We start from the raw sequence: 15958 nt of genomic DNA, 5'->3' as shown, positions 1-15958 counted from the left end.
GCAGGGATACGCGCTGTACATTCCCCTGTGACTTATCCAAAATATGATCTAGAGCTGGTAACATAAGAAAAGTGCTTCAATAAACAGGGTAGTAGACTGTAATTTAAGGTTACTGGTCTGCCCACGGTGGCAGTTTGCGGCTCTTGAACAGCAGTCCATTGTGCAAAGACGGTAATAGCTGATTTTGTCGCTGAAGGGTTCAGTCTCGAGAGGAGTTGACCGCCTTTGTTGTCCGTGAGTTGATAAAGTCCGTTTTTCTGAACCCACACTGTTGAGAGAACGCATCACAATTATATATATGACATATTTAAAACTGTTTTCATTTTTACTTTGCACCAGAAACAATATAAATGTACTATTCACTATTTTATCATAAAACATACAGTGACGAGGAATATTTTGTTATATTACAAACTTAAAGAGACTAGATGCAAGTTGATCATTTTATGCTCACTGCTGCCACCTCAGGTCTTAGTTGTAACTGCAGCTTCTATATTAAGCTCGTGCATGACGGCACTTCGGACCTGAATTAACAACTTTTTGAGTGACAGTGCAGGATTTTAGAGGCAGTTGTGGTGAACAGGTCTGGGCTCATTCTACACATTAGGACATGGCTGGAACATGTAGGGGGGAGAAAATACTTAGTTTTAACATTATTAAACTCCAAATAGTCCCTTTAATCTATGTTTTATGTTGTAGCGTTCCATCAAAGAAAATTCCTTGTGAACTTTTTCACTGACAATAAAAATAATTCTGACTGTGAACAATATAGACGTATAGTTTATCATAACAGATAAGCAAATAAAGCCTGTGTATTATTTGTTCCTGGAATAATGAAGGCCACGTGCATAACCCAAATAATATCCATTCCGTCGCTTTAAAGGCACGATATCTGATTTGGTTTTTTGCTAGTAGTGGAACAACATGTGTTTTGTCCTCCTTTAGTATATAGTGGGAACAATCATTGTTGTATCATTTCATGATATCCATTTTTCTAGCATTTCAGTGAAAGTGACCCTGAAAGTTGAACATTTGACCCTGTTAGGAATGAGTTTGAACCATAAATAACATTTTAATTTTGCAGCTTCCTCTTTTCTGTTTCGGATGCCTCCTGGTCGCCTCCCGCGGGAGGTGTTCCAGGCATGTCCTAGTGGGACAAGGCCTCGTGGAAGGCCCAGGACACGGTGGTGGGACTATGTCTCCGAGCTGGCCTGGTGTCGCCTCGGGGTCCCCCCAGAACAGCTGGAGGAGGTGTGTGTGGATCGGGAAGTTTGGGCATCTCTGCTGAGACTGCTGCCCCCGCGACCCGGCCCCGGATAAAGCGGAAGAAAATGGATGGATGGAGCTTCCTCTTTTATTATTTGTAATCACAGAATCAGGTGTAGGGCCTCTAACAACACCACAACACCTGATATAAAATGGAAAGATAAAGAATGAATAAAACTGTCATTCTGACATCATACCTTTTTGTAGAGGCTGTGCAGGTCTGTGTGCTTCCACATTGAGTGTAACAGGGCACAGGCCGCCTGGCCCGCTCGGCTCGGGCCATATCTAGGGGATAAAACATTAAAACATTTCAACAAATAATGAAAACCATTCACAAAGTTACAGTTACTGCCTGCCATGGCTCTACTCTCTACATTCTCTATGTTTGTGTTGGCTCTCAGTCATCCAGGAATTATCCATTATAGTTGAGATTTTCAAATCCTGTGCATATGACAACTCAAAGTATTTTATCTGCACTCTTGCCTTTTAATGTAATTGATATTTTTTATGTTGATTTTATCTGTTTTCTTGTAATGTTATGCACCTGTGAAGCACTTTGAATTGCCTCGTGTTTGACTTGTGCTCTACAAATAAAACTTGCCTTGCTAAATATAGGCATATTTAAGCTCCTCAAGCCTCTTGCTTGTGTTTAACCGGTCTTAGTTCTGAAAACGAGCATGAGAAGTAGCTTTTAAAGATAGTAGTGACAATAGTAGATAGTGGTGCTCGTGGTAGATAGTGAAAAGTCCTTAAGATCAAACCCAGACATAACATGTAGGGAAATTAAAATTGACCGGAGTTTACGGATGGCTAAGGCCAGGCTAGTCCATACGTCTTGCTTTTGGTAATAATTTCAAACCTTACATTGCCTTCACCATAAGACATCTGTTTGTTCATCATGATTAGCCATAATGCCATATTTAACGTCATAAAGCTTCACTTCCAACAAGAAACATGCAGGGATGTTGACACACACGTTAATATTAAAATGCAAATGTATCCAAAAGAATTTCTCATACAAGTCACACAAGAATAATATGTCCTTCAGAATCTATTAGAGTAGAGCTGTACAATTTAGGAGGGAAAAAGCGAATTGTGTTTCGTCTGAGGTGTATTGTGATTTATGTGCACATTTAAACAGGTCCTGGAGGCCATTTGAATTACAAAAATAGATGTACCCTTTGTGATTTGTTCATTCCGACCACTCAAATTGCAACTTCGGTTTAATTACGGGTAACTGTGCAGTCCAATAGCATTGTGTGCTGGCGTACCCGTTGTCCTTGTTGCTGATGTTGATGATCTTGGCCAGCGCTCCGTTGTTGACCACAGCCTTGACGCTCTCCGTGTGGTTCTGACTCAGATTGAGGAGGATGTGGCAGAGGCAGGTCGTCACCTCCGTGGGCAGGTCCGTCCCTCGGTCGTTATTAGGCAGCACGGACACTAACTCCGCTAACACATGGGCGACTGCAACATGACAGGAGATCACGGAGACGCGAGTGATCATCTGTGTTTCTTAGTAATCAGACACATTGCATTGTGCATTTGTAATACGGTATAAAATCAGATCAGAGGAGAGATTCCTATCGCAAATGATAAATCCTTTGTATGTGTTAATTTTCTTGGGTTTGAGTCCCCTCGCCAAGTGGGGCTCCCTGTCTAGAGTTTTGTTGAGTACCCCCCTCAGTCTAAATTAAGAATGTAGGTTACCCACTGCCCCTGATGCATTTAGGCAACAAAGTATGACCCTTTTTTATATGTATTGATAAGCAGATCCTTTCCACACCCTCTCAGAGTGTTCTGGCCTTGTACTGGTCTTTGTGAAAGATGTTCTTTCAAAATGTTCTGGTCATTTTAAAGCAGAACTAAGTCACTTTTTTTACCTTAATAAATTATTTCGGTAGTCCCTCTGGGGGTAATACAAGTGTTAATGGGATAATGGGGGGTCTTTCATCTTCCCTTGGTGTCTCTGTCCAGAAAATCACCCAGAAAATCCCTGCCTCCAGGTCGGAGACGCAATACACACTAATGGAATCACGAAGAAGAAGCTAACAGGCTAACAGGCAAAGCTAACTGTGGGCTCGTGCCACTTTAGCAGTATATACAGTGAAGTTTGAGTGACAGAATTAACTCCATTGTGTAATAGGTTCGTGGCACAATGCACAATATCCCTCTCCATTATCTTTTTTATTCGTAGTATTTACTCTCACAGGCTATCGGACGGAGTAAAAAAACGTAACATGCGACAACACCTGCAGTGGAGCTTATGGCCTCTAAGGGCATGAGTTACTTAGTTGCCTTAAAGCAGTACTAAGTAACTCTTCCCCCTAGAGGCCATAAGCGCAACTGCAGGTGTCGTAGGTGTTTTTTTAACTTATTAATTGTCTTGGAGAGTAAATACGAGGCTGACAGTGAAGGCGAAGGGAGAGAGGGTTACTGTGCATCCAATTATACAATGGAAATATTTTTTTTCACTCAAACTTGGCTGTAAATACTGTTTAAAGTGACATTAGCCCGCAGTTAGCTTTGCCCGTTAGCATGCTAGCTTCTTCTTCGTGATTCCATTAGTGTGTATTGCTTTCTCCGGACCGGTGGCAGTCAAGTTGCAAACATGGTTTTCTGTCCAGAGACACCAGGGGGAGATGAAAGACCCTCCAATCATCCCATAAACACTTGTATTACCCCCACAGGGACTACGAAAAGGATTTATTAAGGTAAACTAGTTACTTAGTACTGCTTTAAAGTCTGCTGTTGATATTAAAATAAAATGTATTACCTTTTCATAATAATTCAAGAATACATTACTCTATACATCCTTTACATACTCTAAATCGTCTCACCAATTTCCGAATGCAGTTCTTTGTGTCTGGAGAGGTTCCTTATGAGAGACACAGCAGTACGTCTGACTTCACTGTCACCCTCCTCTAATGTCCTTTTGATGTGCTGAAGACCGTTCTCTCGCTGCACAATGGTGAAGCATAAAGATTCAGTCACCTGAAGAAGAAGAAGAAGAGGAAGAAGAAGAAGAAGAAGAAGAAGAAGAAGAAGAAGAAGAAGAAGAAGAAGAAGAAGAAGAAGAAGAAGAAGAAGAAGAAGAAGAAGAAGAAGAAGAAGTGTGTTATAAGTTATTTTAATCCCTGCATTTACTCCCATTATTGAAATTAATCAATCTATAATACATTTGTAAAACTTATCTACAACCTTTATTGTGTATTATGTATTGCATCCTGCTAATTAAAATCAACATTAAGTTTTGTTTTTGTTTATTTACAGTACCTTAATCTTAGATATAATTGTGTGACCTATGATACAGACATATGGGTAGGGCAGTCTGATCTTATATATGGTTTATAGATTAAATGTCTTACTGGTCCATGGCCGGCTGTGATGTTCTGCAAGGCGCCCAGTGCTGCCTCCTGTGTGTGGTGACGCACACTGCGGGCGATGAGTGACAGGTACATGCGCACAGTGATGGCGCTCCACAGCCACTCCACACCGCACGGGTTAGACTTCTCCTCCAGCAGGGGGCAGTGTCGCTCCAGCTGCTGACAGCAGAAGACATGGGCAGCAGAGGTCACAGTGGTTCATTAGGTTTATTAAAGTCAGCGGTTATCAAAGTTATCACAGAGAGAGAGGGAGGAGAGAGGGAGAGAGAAGGAGAGAGGGGAGGAGAGAGAGGAGGGAGAGAGAGAGGGAGGAAAGAGGAGAGAGGGAAAGAGAAAGAGAAAGAGAGAGAGAGGAGGAGACAGAGAGAGAGAGGAGGGAAAGAGAGAGGGAGAGAGAGAGGAGAGAGACAGGAATAGAGAGAGAGGAGGAGAGAGAGAGAGAGCAGAGAGAAAGAGAGAGGAGAGAGAAGAGGGAGAGAGAAGGGAGAGAAAGAGAGAGAGAGAGAAGAGGGAGAGAGAAGGGAGAGAGAGAGAGGAGGGATAGAGAGAGAGGATGAGAGAGAGAGAGAGAGGAGGGAGAGAGAGAGAGGAGGGAGAGAGGAAGAGAGACAGGAATAGAGAGAGAGAGCAGAGAGAAAGAGAGGAGAGAGAAGAGGGAGAGAGAAGGGAGAGAAAGAGAGAGAGAGAGAGAGAGAGTGGGAGAGAGAGAGAGAGAGAGAGAAAGAGAGGGAGAGAGAGAGCAGCGAGAAAGAGAGAGGAGAGAAAGAGTTAGAGGGAGCAGAGAGAAAGAGAGAGGGAGAGAGAGAGAGAGGAGAGAAAGAGAGGGAGAGAGAGAGAGAGAGGAGAGAAAGAGAGAGACAGATGAGGAGGAGAGACAGAGAGATTACTTCGATTTTAACCAGTCAGAATTTAGTCTGTCACAAAAAAAAATCCAGTTTCACATTCACACCACACAAATAATTACAAAATATGCACACACACAAAAAAAATAGAGAGAGAGAGAGAGAGAGAGAGACAGAGAGAGAGAGAGAGAGAGACAGACCCCAGTCTGTAGCAGGATTACAGAAGTTCTTAACAATGACTTACCAAAAGCTTGTCAATGTTGATATCAACACTGGCTGACTATGAGCACAGTGACATGCTCTGTTAGGCAAATCCTATCTCTCATACATTTGATGTGGTTTGAGCAGAAAATAGAGAAGAGCCTTAGATCTAAATCACATTATCACTTTAAAAGGACTTACATAATAAGCTGAGGCTGCTGCAATGCAGTGTAGCTGGAGTCAAACTGTGAAGGGGCTGTACAACATAAAGCATCTAAACCACACTGACACAAGCAGTGCGAGTGCAGTCGTGGAAAGGACCAGGTTAAGTAACTGTTAGTAACTCAATGTGCATTTTTTTTTTAAAAGAAACTATTAGTAAACTATTATTAACTAGTATTTTTGACAAAGTGTCTGTATGCATGTCGGGTATGTGAGGTCTGTTTTAGATGTCAGTCTACTAGTCCTGATGAGGGTACACAAACAGAGACAAGGTGCCAGGATAGCATAATAATAGATATAGAGTTAGCTTTGGCTGGCCATCAGACTTGGATTAAGCTTCAGAGTACTTCTAATTGACAATACTTAAATCGGCCATTATTTATTTAGGAAAAGGAATAGACTATGTTAAAGCACTTCTCTTTGGTCCGATGCCACCCTTTCTTTGGAACATGGTCTGTAAAAGGACACTGAGCTGCCACCAAGGATTTTCTCCCAAATTATGTAATTATTGTGAATGGGGAGGAGTGACCAATGAGAGTCTCCTAATACAAGTCTATGGTCCAATCAAAACCATATTGCATTTGAACCCGCCGTTAACGCTTGTATCACCATGTTGCACAGTGCAGTCTCACCTCGGTGATCTTGGCCGTGCGGTTGGAGAAGCAGCTCACAGGTTTGGCTTTTGGGGCCACACTGAGCTTGGACTGGCGCAGCTCCTCGGCGTACCTCCTCGGCAGCTCCTCCTCGATCTGATAGGACAGATTATGGAGGATGCACGCGCAGTTCTCTGTCGTCTGGAAGAAGAACGAGGGAGGTGGAGAAACTGATGTTATTGTTATGAGAGAAATGAAATCTTTCTTCTTTACATCTTTGTACTGTTTTGACATTTATCCATGGATTTAAATTAATAATTGTAATTTCAAGGGCAAAAGATACAGACGGCATCTCGTCATAGAAGGGGGCGTGGCTTCGCTGAGAGGGAAAATAGAATCTTCTGGCAAACAGTTTTCACACTTATAGAGTTCGGGAAATTCCACAGTTACCATGGAGATCCGCCATCTTTGCAGCTGTTAGCATACATTTCCATTGACTAGAATTAGCTAAAAACAGTATAAAAAGTGGAGAAAATAGCCGTGGAACAACTCTGTTAGCTGCTGAGTTACTGCTGGTAAAAACATCTAACTCACTGTGGTGTCCAAGTGTTTTAATGTGAACAATAACTCCAGTATTTTAACTTTTAAAATCTCCATTAGTTTACAATTGCTGCTCATCCCATAATGCTTAGCGATATGACGTCACATTCCCGAACTCTATTGGCCGTTTTCTGGCGAAATATGAACTTAATCGGGTCCATATGGATGTTTGTTCGCAGCAGATTGTTCAGTAGAAGCGAAAAAACGGCAGTCGTAGCTAGTGCTAGCATTAGCACGGTGCTAACATGTAGCATCATCTTCACTTAAAGGTCCATTATGCAACTTTTAACTTTTAATGCGTTTTTTACCTTAAGGGAATAGGCCACTGTTTTTCATTACTGAGATATGTTCTTGCCTTTGCTTAGACGAGTTCTTTTGCACCTGCCTGGTCTTCGTGCCTTCAATCACGGCAAAAAGTATAATTACACTAAATTGAACAATGTGGATTTTCTAAGTGGATAAAAGGTTGAACTATATTGTTAGGCGCAATAATACCAGGAGTAGTTCGAAATCCGCACCATAACATCTTCACTATATGTGCGGACGCCCAACTACTCCTGGTATTATTACGCCTTACAATATAGTTCCCCTTTTATCCGCTTAGAAAATCCACATTGTTTAATTTTGTGTAATTATACTTTGTAGTGTAACACTTCACGTAACCATATTTAAATAGGGAAAACGTGGAAGAGCTTGGTAGCTTCTATCTTCACCTCGTTTGGAGCTATAGAGGAGGAGAGGCTAAATGCTAACGCCGTCTGTACTGTGTTTACGTGACTGAGGGCACGGGTGAAGACCAGACAGGTACAAATGAACTTGTCTAAGCTCAGGTAAAAACATATCTCAGTATGTAAAAACGGTGGCCTATTCGTTTAAAACAATATTTCGAGGATTCATAGAAACTGTTCTATTCTTCTATCTGGCTTTATCGGTGGGATATTAAATGAGATGCCATTTCTGATCCTGCACACACTCTCCATTCATCAGTCAATGGCCAAGTTTCTGAATACTTTGCGGGTTCAAAAATGAAATCCACCTTGTCATCGGTCTTGTAGTCCGCGATGGAGCCTCTGATATAATAGACCAGGGAGTCGATGAGGTTCTCGCACTCCCTCATGGCCTTCCTCCCGTTGGGTCCGGCGGAGCTCAGGTTCCTGTCCGGACAACAGCCATAAAGAGGCGAGGTTTACCAGCAACAATACCAGAGACAATCAGGACAAATCATTTGACAGAAAACCTGTTCCAGTGTGAGTATTTTGATGTAATTCTAAGGCCCCAAGAGAAAATCCACGCAACAGTTAGCACTGTCCAATACAGGGAGGCGTATTGTGCGGTGGTGAAATGCAGTATCGGCTGTTGTGCAGTATTCTCATGTATTTAAGTCTTCTCACAAATGTCAAAGCAAATCGCCATCTCAATATTTGTCCGAGTGGAAAAAAAGCCATCACATATTTTTCCCAAATTAGTTTCAGTTTGTCATTTTTCTTACTCACAAAGGAATGGCGGACACGATTAAGGAGAACTCGATAAGGCTGGGGCGGTCAGGGCTGAGTGGCTTAAACCCACGGAGGCTCAGAGAGAAGAGGGAGAGGTACATGAATAATTCAACCTCCCTCTATTTTCAACTGGATATAGTTGCCCGGGGACTGGGAGCGCAGTCTCTGATATCCGCTGCTTTGTAAACAGACGAGATGCATGTCCAAACAGGGGCTGGTTCAACAATAAACGGCTTAATCCTAAACTGCGCAAAATGGACAGGGTGCACCGTGATTTCAAACATGGCAGAAGAGGAAAGTTTAAAATGTCTTCAAAATGTTTAGCAAAAACAAATCAGTCCTATTATGTTTACAAGTACGATATTATCTTAAATGTGAGTCACTATTTATTATATAGGTATTCCTTTTTTTGCAGTGTGCTGCGGAGAGATGCTGTCATACATTTACATAACTGCCCCAAATGGTTTCTCAGCAGCACTTTTTAGGAGCATCAAAAGGAAGAGGTTATGCAACAATGTGCTCCAAGTTATGCTTGATATTTTGAAGTCTTTTAACAGACTTCCTCTGCATTAATAGATTATGCAACTGCACCACGCTCTGTTTCCTCACCAACTCAGATCAACCTTTAGAAAAATATTATGATTACATTATTACATTATAGTATTAGCAGTGATCACATTTTCAATTTAACTATATATAAAGGAATAAACTTGCGAGCAAAAATGAAAGATCAATGGCCAGAAAATGTTAAAAATTGAGCTGGCAGCGGGGAGATTACGCCAGGTGTCATTTCTGACAAACTCAGTTTATCCAGGCTGGCGGGTTTACATTGCGGCTAATGTGGCTTTTGAAAAACAACAGTAGAAGCAGCCTGAAGGGAACAGGGGACTTCATCTACACAGAAGACTTCATAGAGCTCATGAAATGGCCAGAACTGCACTGACATTCACTGCATTTCCCCCTCACATGTAGAGGACACACAGAAGATGTCTCACCGTAAGCAGCCTGTGGCGTTATGAAACACGTCAGCGTCAGCCAGCAGCTCGTCTTTCGGGTTCTCTCCTTCAGACAGACCAGAGCACGGCACCAGGACGGACTGGGTCAGAACCAGCAGACCGTCCACAGAGAGGTGCTCCTTCAGGAGGTCATGGGAGGACAGGTTCCACAGCAGCCCTAGTAACATAAGCAGTGTTGACAGTAGCGTATTACAAAAGTAACAAGTAAAAAAAATGAAGGAATATAACATATTACTTAAACAAAATACGTGAATTGATTAGTCATTACATTTAAATGCACATGTAACTAAAGTCACAAGTGCATTTCAATGTATGAAAATGGAAAAAATTGTAAAAATAAGTTGGACACTGGTATAAGATCTGCAGGTGTGTGAAGCTAAAGTCATCGAAACAAGATACAAGAGAATGGGAAATCTTTGACTTCTTTTGCTCAGTGGCTTTGTTACTATTTTCACTATTTTTCTATTTTTCCAAAAGTAAAAAGTAGTGTAACACAGTTACATTTTTGAAACAGTAATACAAACATATTACATTTTTAAAACTAATACAGAATATACTACAATTTCAAGGTAAGTTTCCCAACACTGAACATAGGATAAAAGCTTACATATAAATTATATACTGTTTGTATATATAATATATACATACTGTATTTTGATTATTCAGACTTTGTTAAAGAAAACTCTTGGATAACTTAGAACTAGCATTTCACATTATGAGCAGCAGCACCACTTCATGTCAGGATGTGGAAAACAAGAGTTTTAAGCTCTTGAGAAAGAGGCGACTTCCAAGTCTGCACAGTATTATCATTATAACAAGGACAAAAGCATGAAAAGCTATTTTCAAAATATGGACCATTTAAGCATAGTTTAACACCTGTAACAATTTTAGATGACAGTAAATGTATCACGCAACTTCAGCAAATTGTTAAAACAAGAATTTGACATTATCTATTCATAAAAAAATAAATAATAATAATCTAATTAAAACAATATAAAAGATGTTCCTCGACAAAATAGAACATTTGTTTCCCTCTGTTGCTGAACTAAACCCAGCGTGCCCCGTCTCGTTAGGTTCACGTAAGGCGATTTTGGTATTAAATCAACACGAATATCCAGTTTTCAAAGTGCATAATGTATACAAATGTTTCTTAGATATATTTACATACTGTATCTAGTGCCTTCATACTCTACGCCAGCATTTCTAACACTGTGGTCTGGGTATCCCTGTTAGTATAAACTACTTTGCTACAAAGAGGTCAGAAAGTGTTCTCAAGGTCGTAAGATCTGGTTTAGTTATTACTGTAGCTGATCCTAAGCAAAGGTCAGTATAAGATCAAATAATCGTGATCTCACTACTTTTCAGAATTAGATGTTTGTATGAACCCACCTGTAAGCTGCCTCCTGGTCTCCACATCTCTGCTGCTCTTCAGGGCCCTCAGTACAGTGGACACACCGTTGTTCTCCTTGACCTCCATCTTGTTCTCGTTGCTTTGAAACACCAGATTTCGCAGAGCACCGGCCGCCGCACGCTGCACCTCCTCTTCACTGTCAGGGCCCAAGAGCCGCATGAGCTTCCCGATGCCTCGCAGATAATAAACCTGCATGAGACGAGACCAAGCGATGTTGTTTCTAGCGTAGCACAAGACTTTCCAAAGTGCTGCACGTAGAAAGAGTCTACAAAATTAAAGGTGACATGCAAATTCCTGTGTAGTTAAGGTACGCCTTTCCTTTGTGTGTTATGTCCACATACGTGTCATTATTTTCTTGCAAAAAGCAGCTCAAAGACTGTCACGCCAGCTTTTGTTTTTCACAGACTAGCTCCCTCATCGGAGACCTAATCGCACACCTGTGCCACAGTTTACTCTTGAATATTTGATGAGCCGCTCCTCTCATGAGCACATTTAAAACCTCTGTCCTCTTTTTCTAATCCAGGTCCTTTAAATGACTGCATTCATTTGTTCATTAAACGTACCATTTTCTTGGCGTCCGCACTTTTGAAACACTGGTTCTGGATGAAGCTGGCGGCGCAAACCAGAGTCTCCTCGTTGTCCTGGGACAGCAGGTTCACCGCCTTCTCAATGGTCATCTCCGCGCCTCTGTTCTCAGACTTTCTGTGGGACAAGACACAAATCTTTACATTCTCAAGCATGTAACATTAATGTCGTGTCACCCAGTAGATACATTCGATTTAAAGCAGTACTAAGCAGCTCGTGCCCCTAGAGGCCAGAAGCGCCACTGCAGGTGTCGTAGCATGTTGCAGTTTTTTACTCATTAATTGTTTGTTAGAATAAATAATACGCTGACAGAAAAGACAAAGGGACAGAGGGATATTGTGCATTCAATTACACAATGGAAATATTTTTTTCACTCAAACTTGGCTGTAAATACTGTTTAAAGTGGGGCTCGCCCTCTGTTAGCTTTGCCCGTTAGCCTGTTAGCTTCTTCTTTGGGATTCTATTAGTGTGTATGGGTTGCTCCGGTTCGGAGGCAGCCAAGTTGCAAAAATGGTTTTCTGGCCAGAGACACCAGGGGGAGATGAAAGACCCCCAATCATCCCATTAACACTTGTATTACCCCCAGAGGGACAACGGAAAGGATTTATTTAATGGGCTAGATGCAAATTGGCCATTTTTTACTCACTACTGCCACCTCGGGCCATACATGTAACCGCTCCTTCTATATTAAAGGAATAGTTCACCGTTTTTACATACTGAGATATGTTCTTACCTGAGCTTAGACCAGTTGATACGTACCGGTCTGTGTGCGTGACCGTGGTCGCTTCTAACTTCACCCCGTTTGGAGCTATAGGAATAAATTGGGAGAGGCCAAATGCTAACAACATCTGTGGTCTTTTTGTGTGACTGAGCGCACGCACAAAGGCCAGACAGGTACGCATCAACTTGTCTAAGCTCAGGTAAGATCATATCTCAGTATGGAAAAAACGGTGAACTATTCCTTTAAGCTTGTGCATGACGGCAATTCAGACCCGAAGCGACCACTTTTTCCTTTTTAGGGTGAACACGTTACTTTGTACTGCTTTAATTTGGGAAATGTATGTCTAAAAATAATCTTTCATTATTATTAATGTGTTTAAAATGGAAAAAAAGCGAAGATGAGGTGATGAGGGTACATACATATACTATAGAGGGGGTTATCTTTCAAGTGTTTAGATACCAGTTCCAGTTTCCTGGTTTCTGGTGCCTGAATCTATTTTTTTATTCATATACCTTTGCATTATGAGAGTATGAGTATGGAGTGAATGAATAATGCAATGTAAAGCGTCTTTGAGTGTCCAGAAAAGCGCTATATAAAACCAATGCATTATTATTATTATTAATCATTATCGAGAACTACAGGTGATGAGGGCTTTAAGTGAATAGAGACCCATTAGAATTGAACAATATTAGGAAATACGGTGCAGCTTTAGTTCTCTTCTTACAGTGTCACAGCATTGCCGGCCTGCACCAACAGCTCCACCTCTGGCCGGGCTGTGTCCACCTCCATACTGGTGGCTGAAGGGGGGTATGAGTTGACTCTGCGCAGGGCGTTGGTGCTGGTCCTGACGCGGGACAACCAGGCCGAGCCGTTCTCCGGAGGCGCCGGCCCGTTGAGTCCAAGAGCAACACTGTGATGCTCCTGTTTGCTCAGAGCCTGCTTCTGGGACCATCTTGAGCTATTGGCTTTCTCTACATTGGGCAGAAAAACCTCGTCTTCGAACACAGGCTGTGGCAGAGCGACTTGTCTGAACGAACGCTGCCTGTGGCTGGCACTCGACTTGTGAGGTCTGATGTATCGCGGCCCGTCGGAGAAAGCATAGCGGTGGTGGAAGTCGGAGGAGAGCGAGCGATCCAGCATCACCCGGTTAAGCTGGGCAGGCCCCGGCACGGTGTACATGCCCATTCGGTGTGTCCCGAAGAGGAGGCGTTGCTGGTGGGCCTCAGGGCTCGGGGGCGGCGTCACCTCCACCCTCCGGCATGGTTTAGTGGAGAGCGAGCGGTTACTCAGGCCCAATCCATTTGCCTGGGGAGTAAATGCAAAACAGAATTCATGTTTTTTTTCATATTTTTTAGTTGAACCGAGTTATGGATTCTATACTGTCCATTTTAAAGCAACGTCTCCAGAGGCTAGGATCACGTTTCTCTACAACTCAGCCCATTGTGCATGATGTAGGTCGATAGGGAAACTAGAGCACCAGGAGGGATCTCACCCAGACACGGGGAGAACATGGAAAACTCAACACAGAAAGGCGCACATGGTCCACTGAGACATACTGTATCATATGCCTCGTCAAATTAAGAAGGTACCCAAGTATCTAACAATATTCTACTCTACTCCCACTGTATGATATTGTATCTTATTTACAAATTAGGTCACACTTTATTCAAGCATGCCCAATGAGTTCTTTAGGGGTCTCCTTTAGATCAGTGAGTGCTCATCCACCAAAATGAAATTCTCTAGTGTAGCAGCACATCACACTGCTGTTTTCCCTCATTCAAATGGCAGCATACAATATGAAAATGGACCTAACATTTACATCATGGGGTTTTTCTACGCATGAAAAGCTCAACTGCAACTCCACGGCTGAACATGAGTGCGATAGTACAAACTAGAAACTATACATAAAAACATAATGAAGCCATAAGGGTAGAAACAATAACATAACTAGATAGCCAATAATGATGCTCTATTAAAAATGTTATGACAGAGACAAAAACTATTGGACAATGAGAAAGTTATTGTTTTTTTTAACATAAAAAAAAGCATTACCTTCATGCTTGGTAGTTGTCCTTCAGAATAATCGAAACTCCCGGCTTTGCTTCTCTGTAAATGGACACTGCCTGAAACAAAGAAGTTGTAGAAATAACCACTGAAGTTTTACAAATGTATCACAACGTTACCACTGACGACGTCTCTGATCCCTCCCACAGGGAAACCTTTACTGGAAAAACGGGCTGTATCCATTCATTTATGTGAAACATCGTAGAATTGTTTCACAAAAATAACAATCTCTTTTGTCTTCATATTTATTTAGTCACGTCTCAGAGTTGGTTAAGCTACGATATTGCTGCGGCAGCTGCCCGGAGGATATATGGACGAGAGAGGCTGCCCATCTGCGCCATCGGCCTCTGTGACCACCCCAAAGATCTTGACCAAGGACTCATTTTAATGACAGCGTGAAAGTGTCAGAGCAGGATTGAACCCCTGACCTTTGGGTCCAAGGAAAAAATGCAAAACCTGCAACAGACATTGCTAAGTGATAAGTGTAAGTAATGTGTATCTTATTCTCAGCTTCTCTCATACTGCACATTTTTAGCATGAACACACGTTGCCAAAAAGCCTTTTTGTGGAAGTCAAATTCTAATATTCAAATTCTAATCAATAAAGTTTAAGTTACACTATAACAGATCACCAGGTTGCAAACCCTCAGGCCATCTTATCATCACTATCATCAGACAACCGTGTGTATGTTTTGCAAAAGCACAATAAGCCGATAGTAATCGGGCATAAATTCTTGTCAGTATGGGTATCATCAGCTACAGCCTGAGCCTTGTGACGCAAACTGTATGAATACAGTTACACAGTATTCGAATTTGAAAGATAAGTAGATATCACATTGTTAAGCTCAGGCTGCGCGCCCTCAGGTGGATGAAAGATGAAACCGATGAAACCTGTCAGACCAGGGTTAGAACAACGCATTTCTCTCACAAAACCGAGTGGGAACTGGATAGTTTTCAGAGGTAAAGGGCATTAGCAGAAGGCAAAAGGCAGCCACTGTCAATCACGTGTGGCATAAGGCGATAGTTTTAAGGGAGTGTTCCACAGTAATGCCAGACCTGAGTGTGATACAAAGATCTCCAGTCAAAAGCACGCCTATAGGCTGGTAGGTCAGTGGCTAAAGTCGGTTACCATTTGATAGCGTCTTCCTGGCCTTCCGTGCCAGAGTCAGCTGGACCTGCTGGTGAACGCGCAGGCTTCTGTCGTTTGAATTAACTTTCCCATTGGGTTTTGAGGTCGTGGCGCTCGGCAAAGCGAGAGTCGTGTCGTCCACCACAAACGGATCCGGGCTCTGTAACGCGGACTTTAAAAACGCCTCGTCCATCGTAAAGATACTCCACTTATGCTCGATATCTCCAAATGGTTGAATACTTGGAAATGAGCCTTTACTTGGATGAACTCAGCCGGGCTTTGTTGTGAGCTCTGACAGAGAACAGGGCGGGGCGAGCGGTGGCACCTGGTGTCAGGTGTCCCCCTCTGGGAAGCCTGTCGTTTCGAAGGGCAGTGCGTAATGAAAGCGTTATCACACTGTAATGTAGGCAATATAATGATAGTGACTATT

The 15958-nt window shown here is 42.3% G+C and overlaps 1 protein-coding gene across 1 annotated transcript; it reads right to left on the bottom strand.

Moving 5' to 3' along the window:
- Positions 1-199: 199 nt before the first annotated feature.
- Positions 200-15722, bottom strand: pkp2 (plakophilin 2; the record flags this gene model as incomplete). The annotated part of the gene is made up of 13 exons (XM_079552426.1): positions 15529-15722; positions 14389-14459; positions 13061-13641; positions 11594-11732; positions 11009-11219; positions 9599-9776; positions 8144-8261; positions 6547-6708; positions 4632-4808; positions 4104-4257; positions 2538-2730; positions 1464-1551; positions 200-268 (listed from the first exon to the last, which is right to left on the bottom strand). Exons 1-13 carry the CDS (start codon positions 15719-15721, stop codon positions 200-202), a joined length of 2334 nt encoding a protein of 777 aa, XP_079408552.1. The 5' UTR covers position 15722.
- Positions 15723-15958: the final 236 nt, after the last annotated feature.

Source organism: Gobius niger (genome assembly GCF_951799975.1).
Source record: "Gobius niger genome assembly, chromosome: 2".
Classification (NCBI taxonomy): domain Eukaryota; kingdom Metazoa; phylum Chordata; class Actinopteri; order Gobiiformes; family Gobiidae; genus Gobius; species Gobius niger.
The sequence above is the reverse complement of the archived record's forward strand: the minus strand, read 5'-3'. Positions and strand labels throughout refer to the sequence as shown.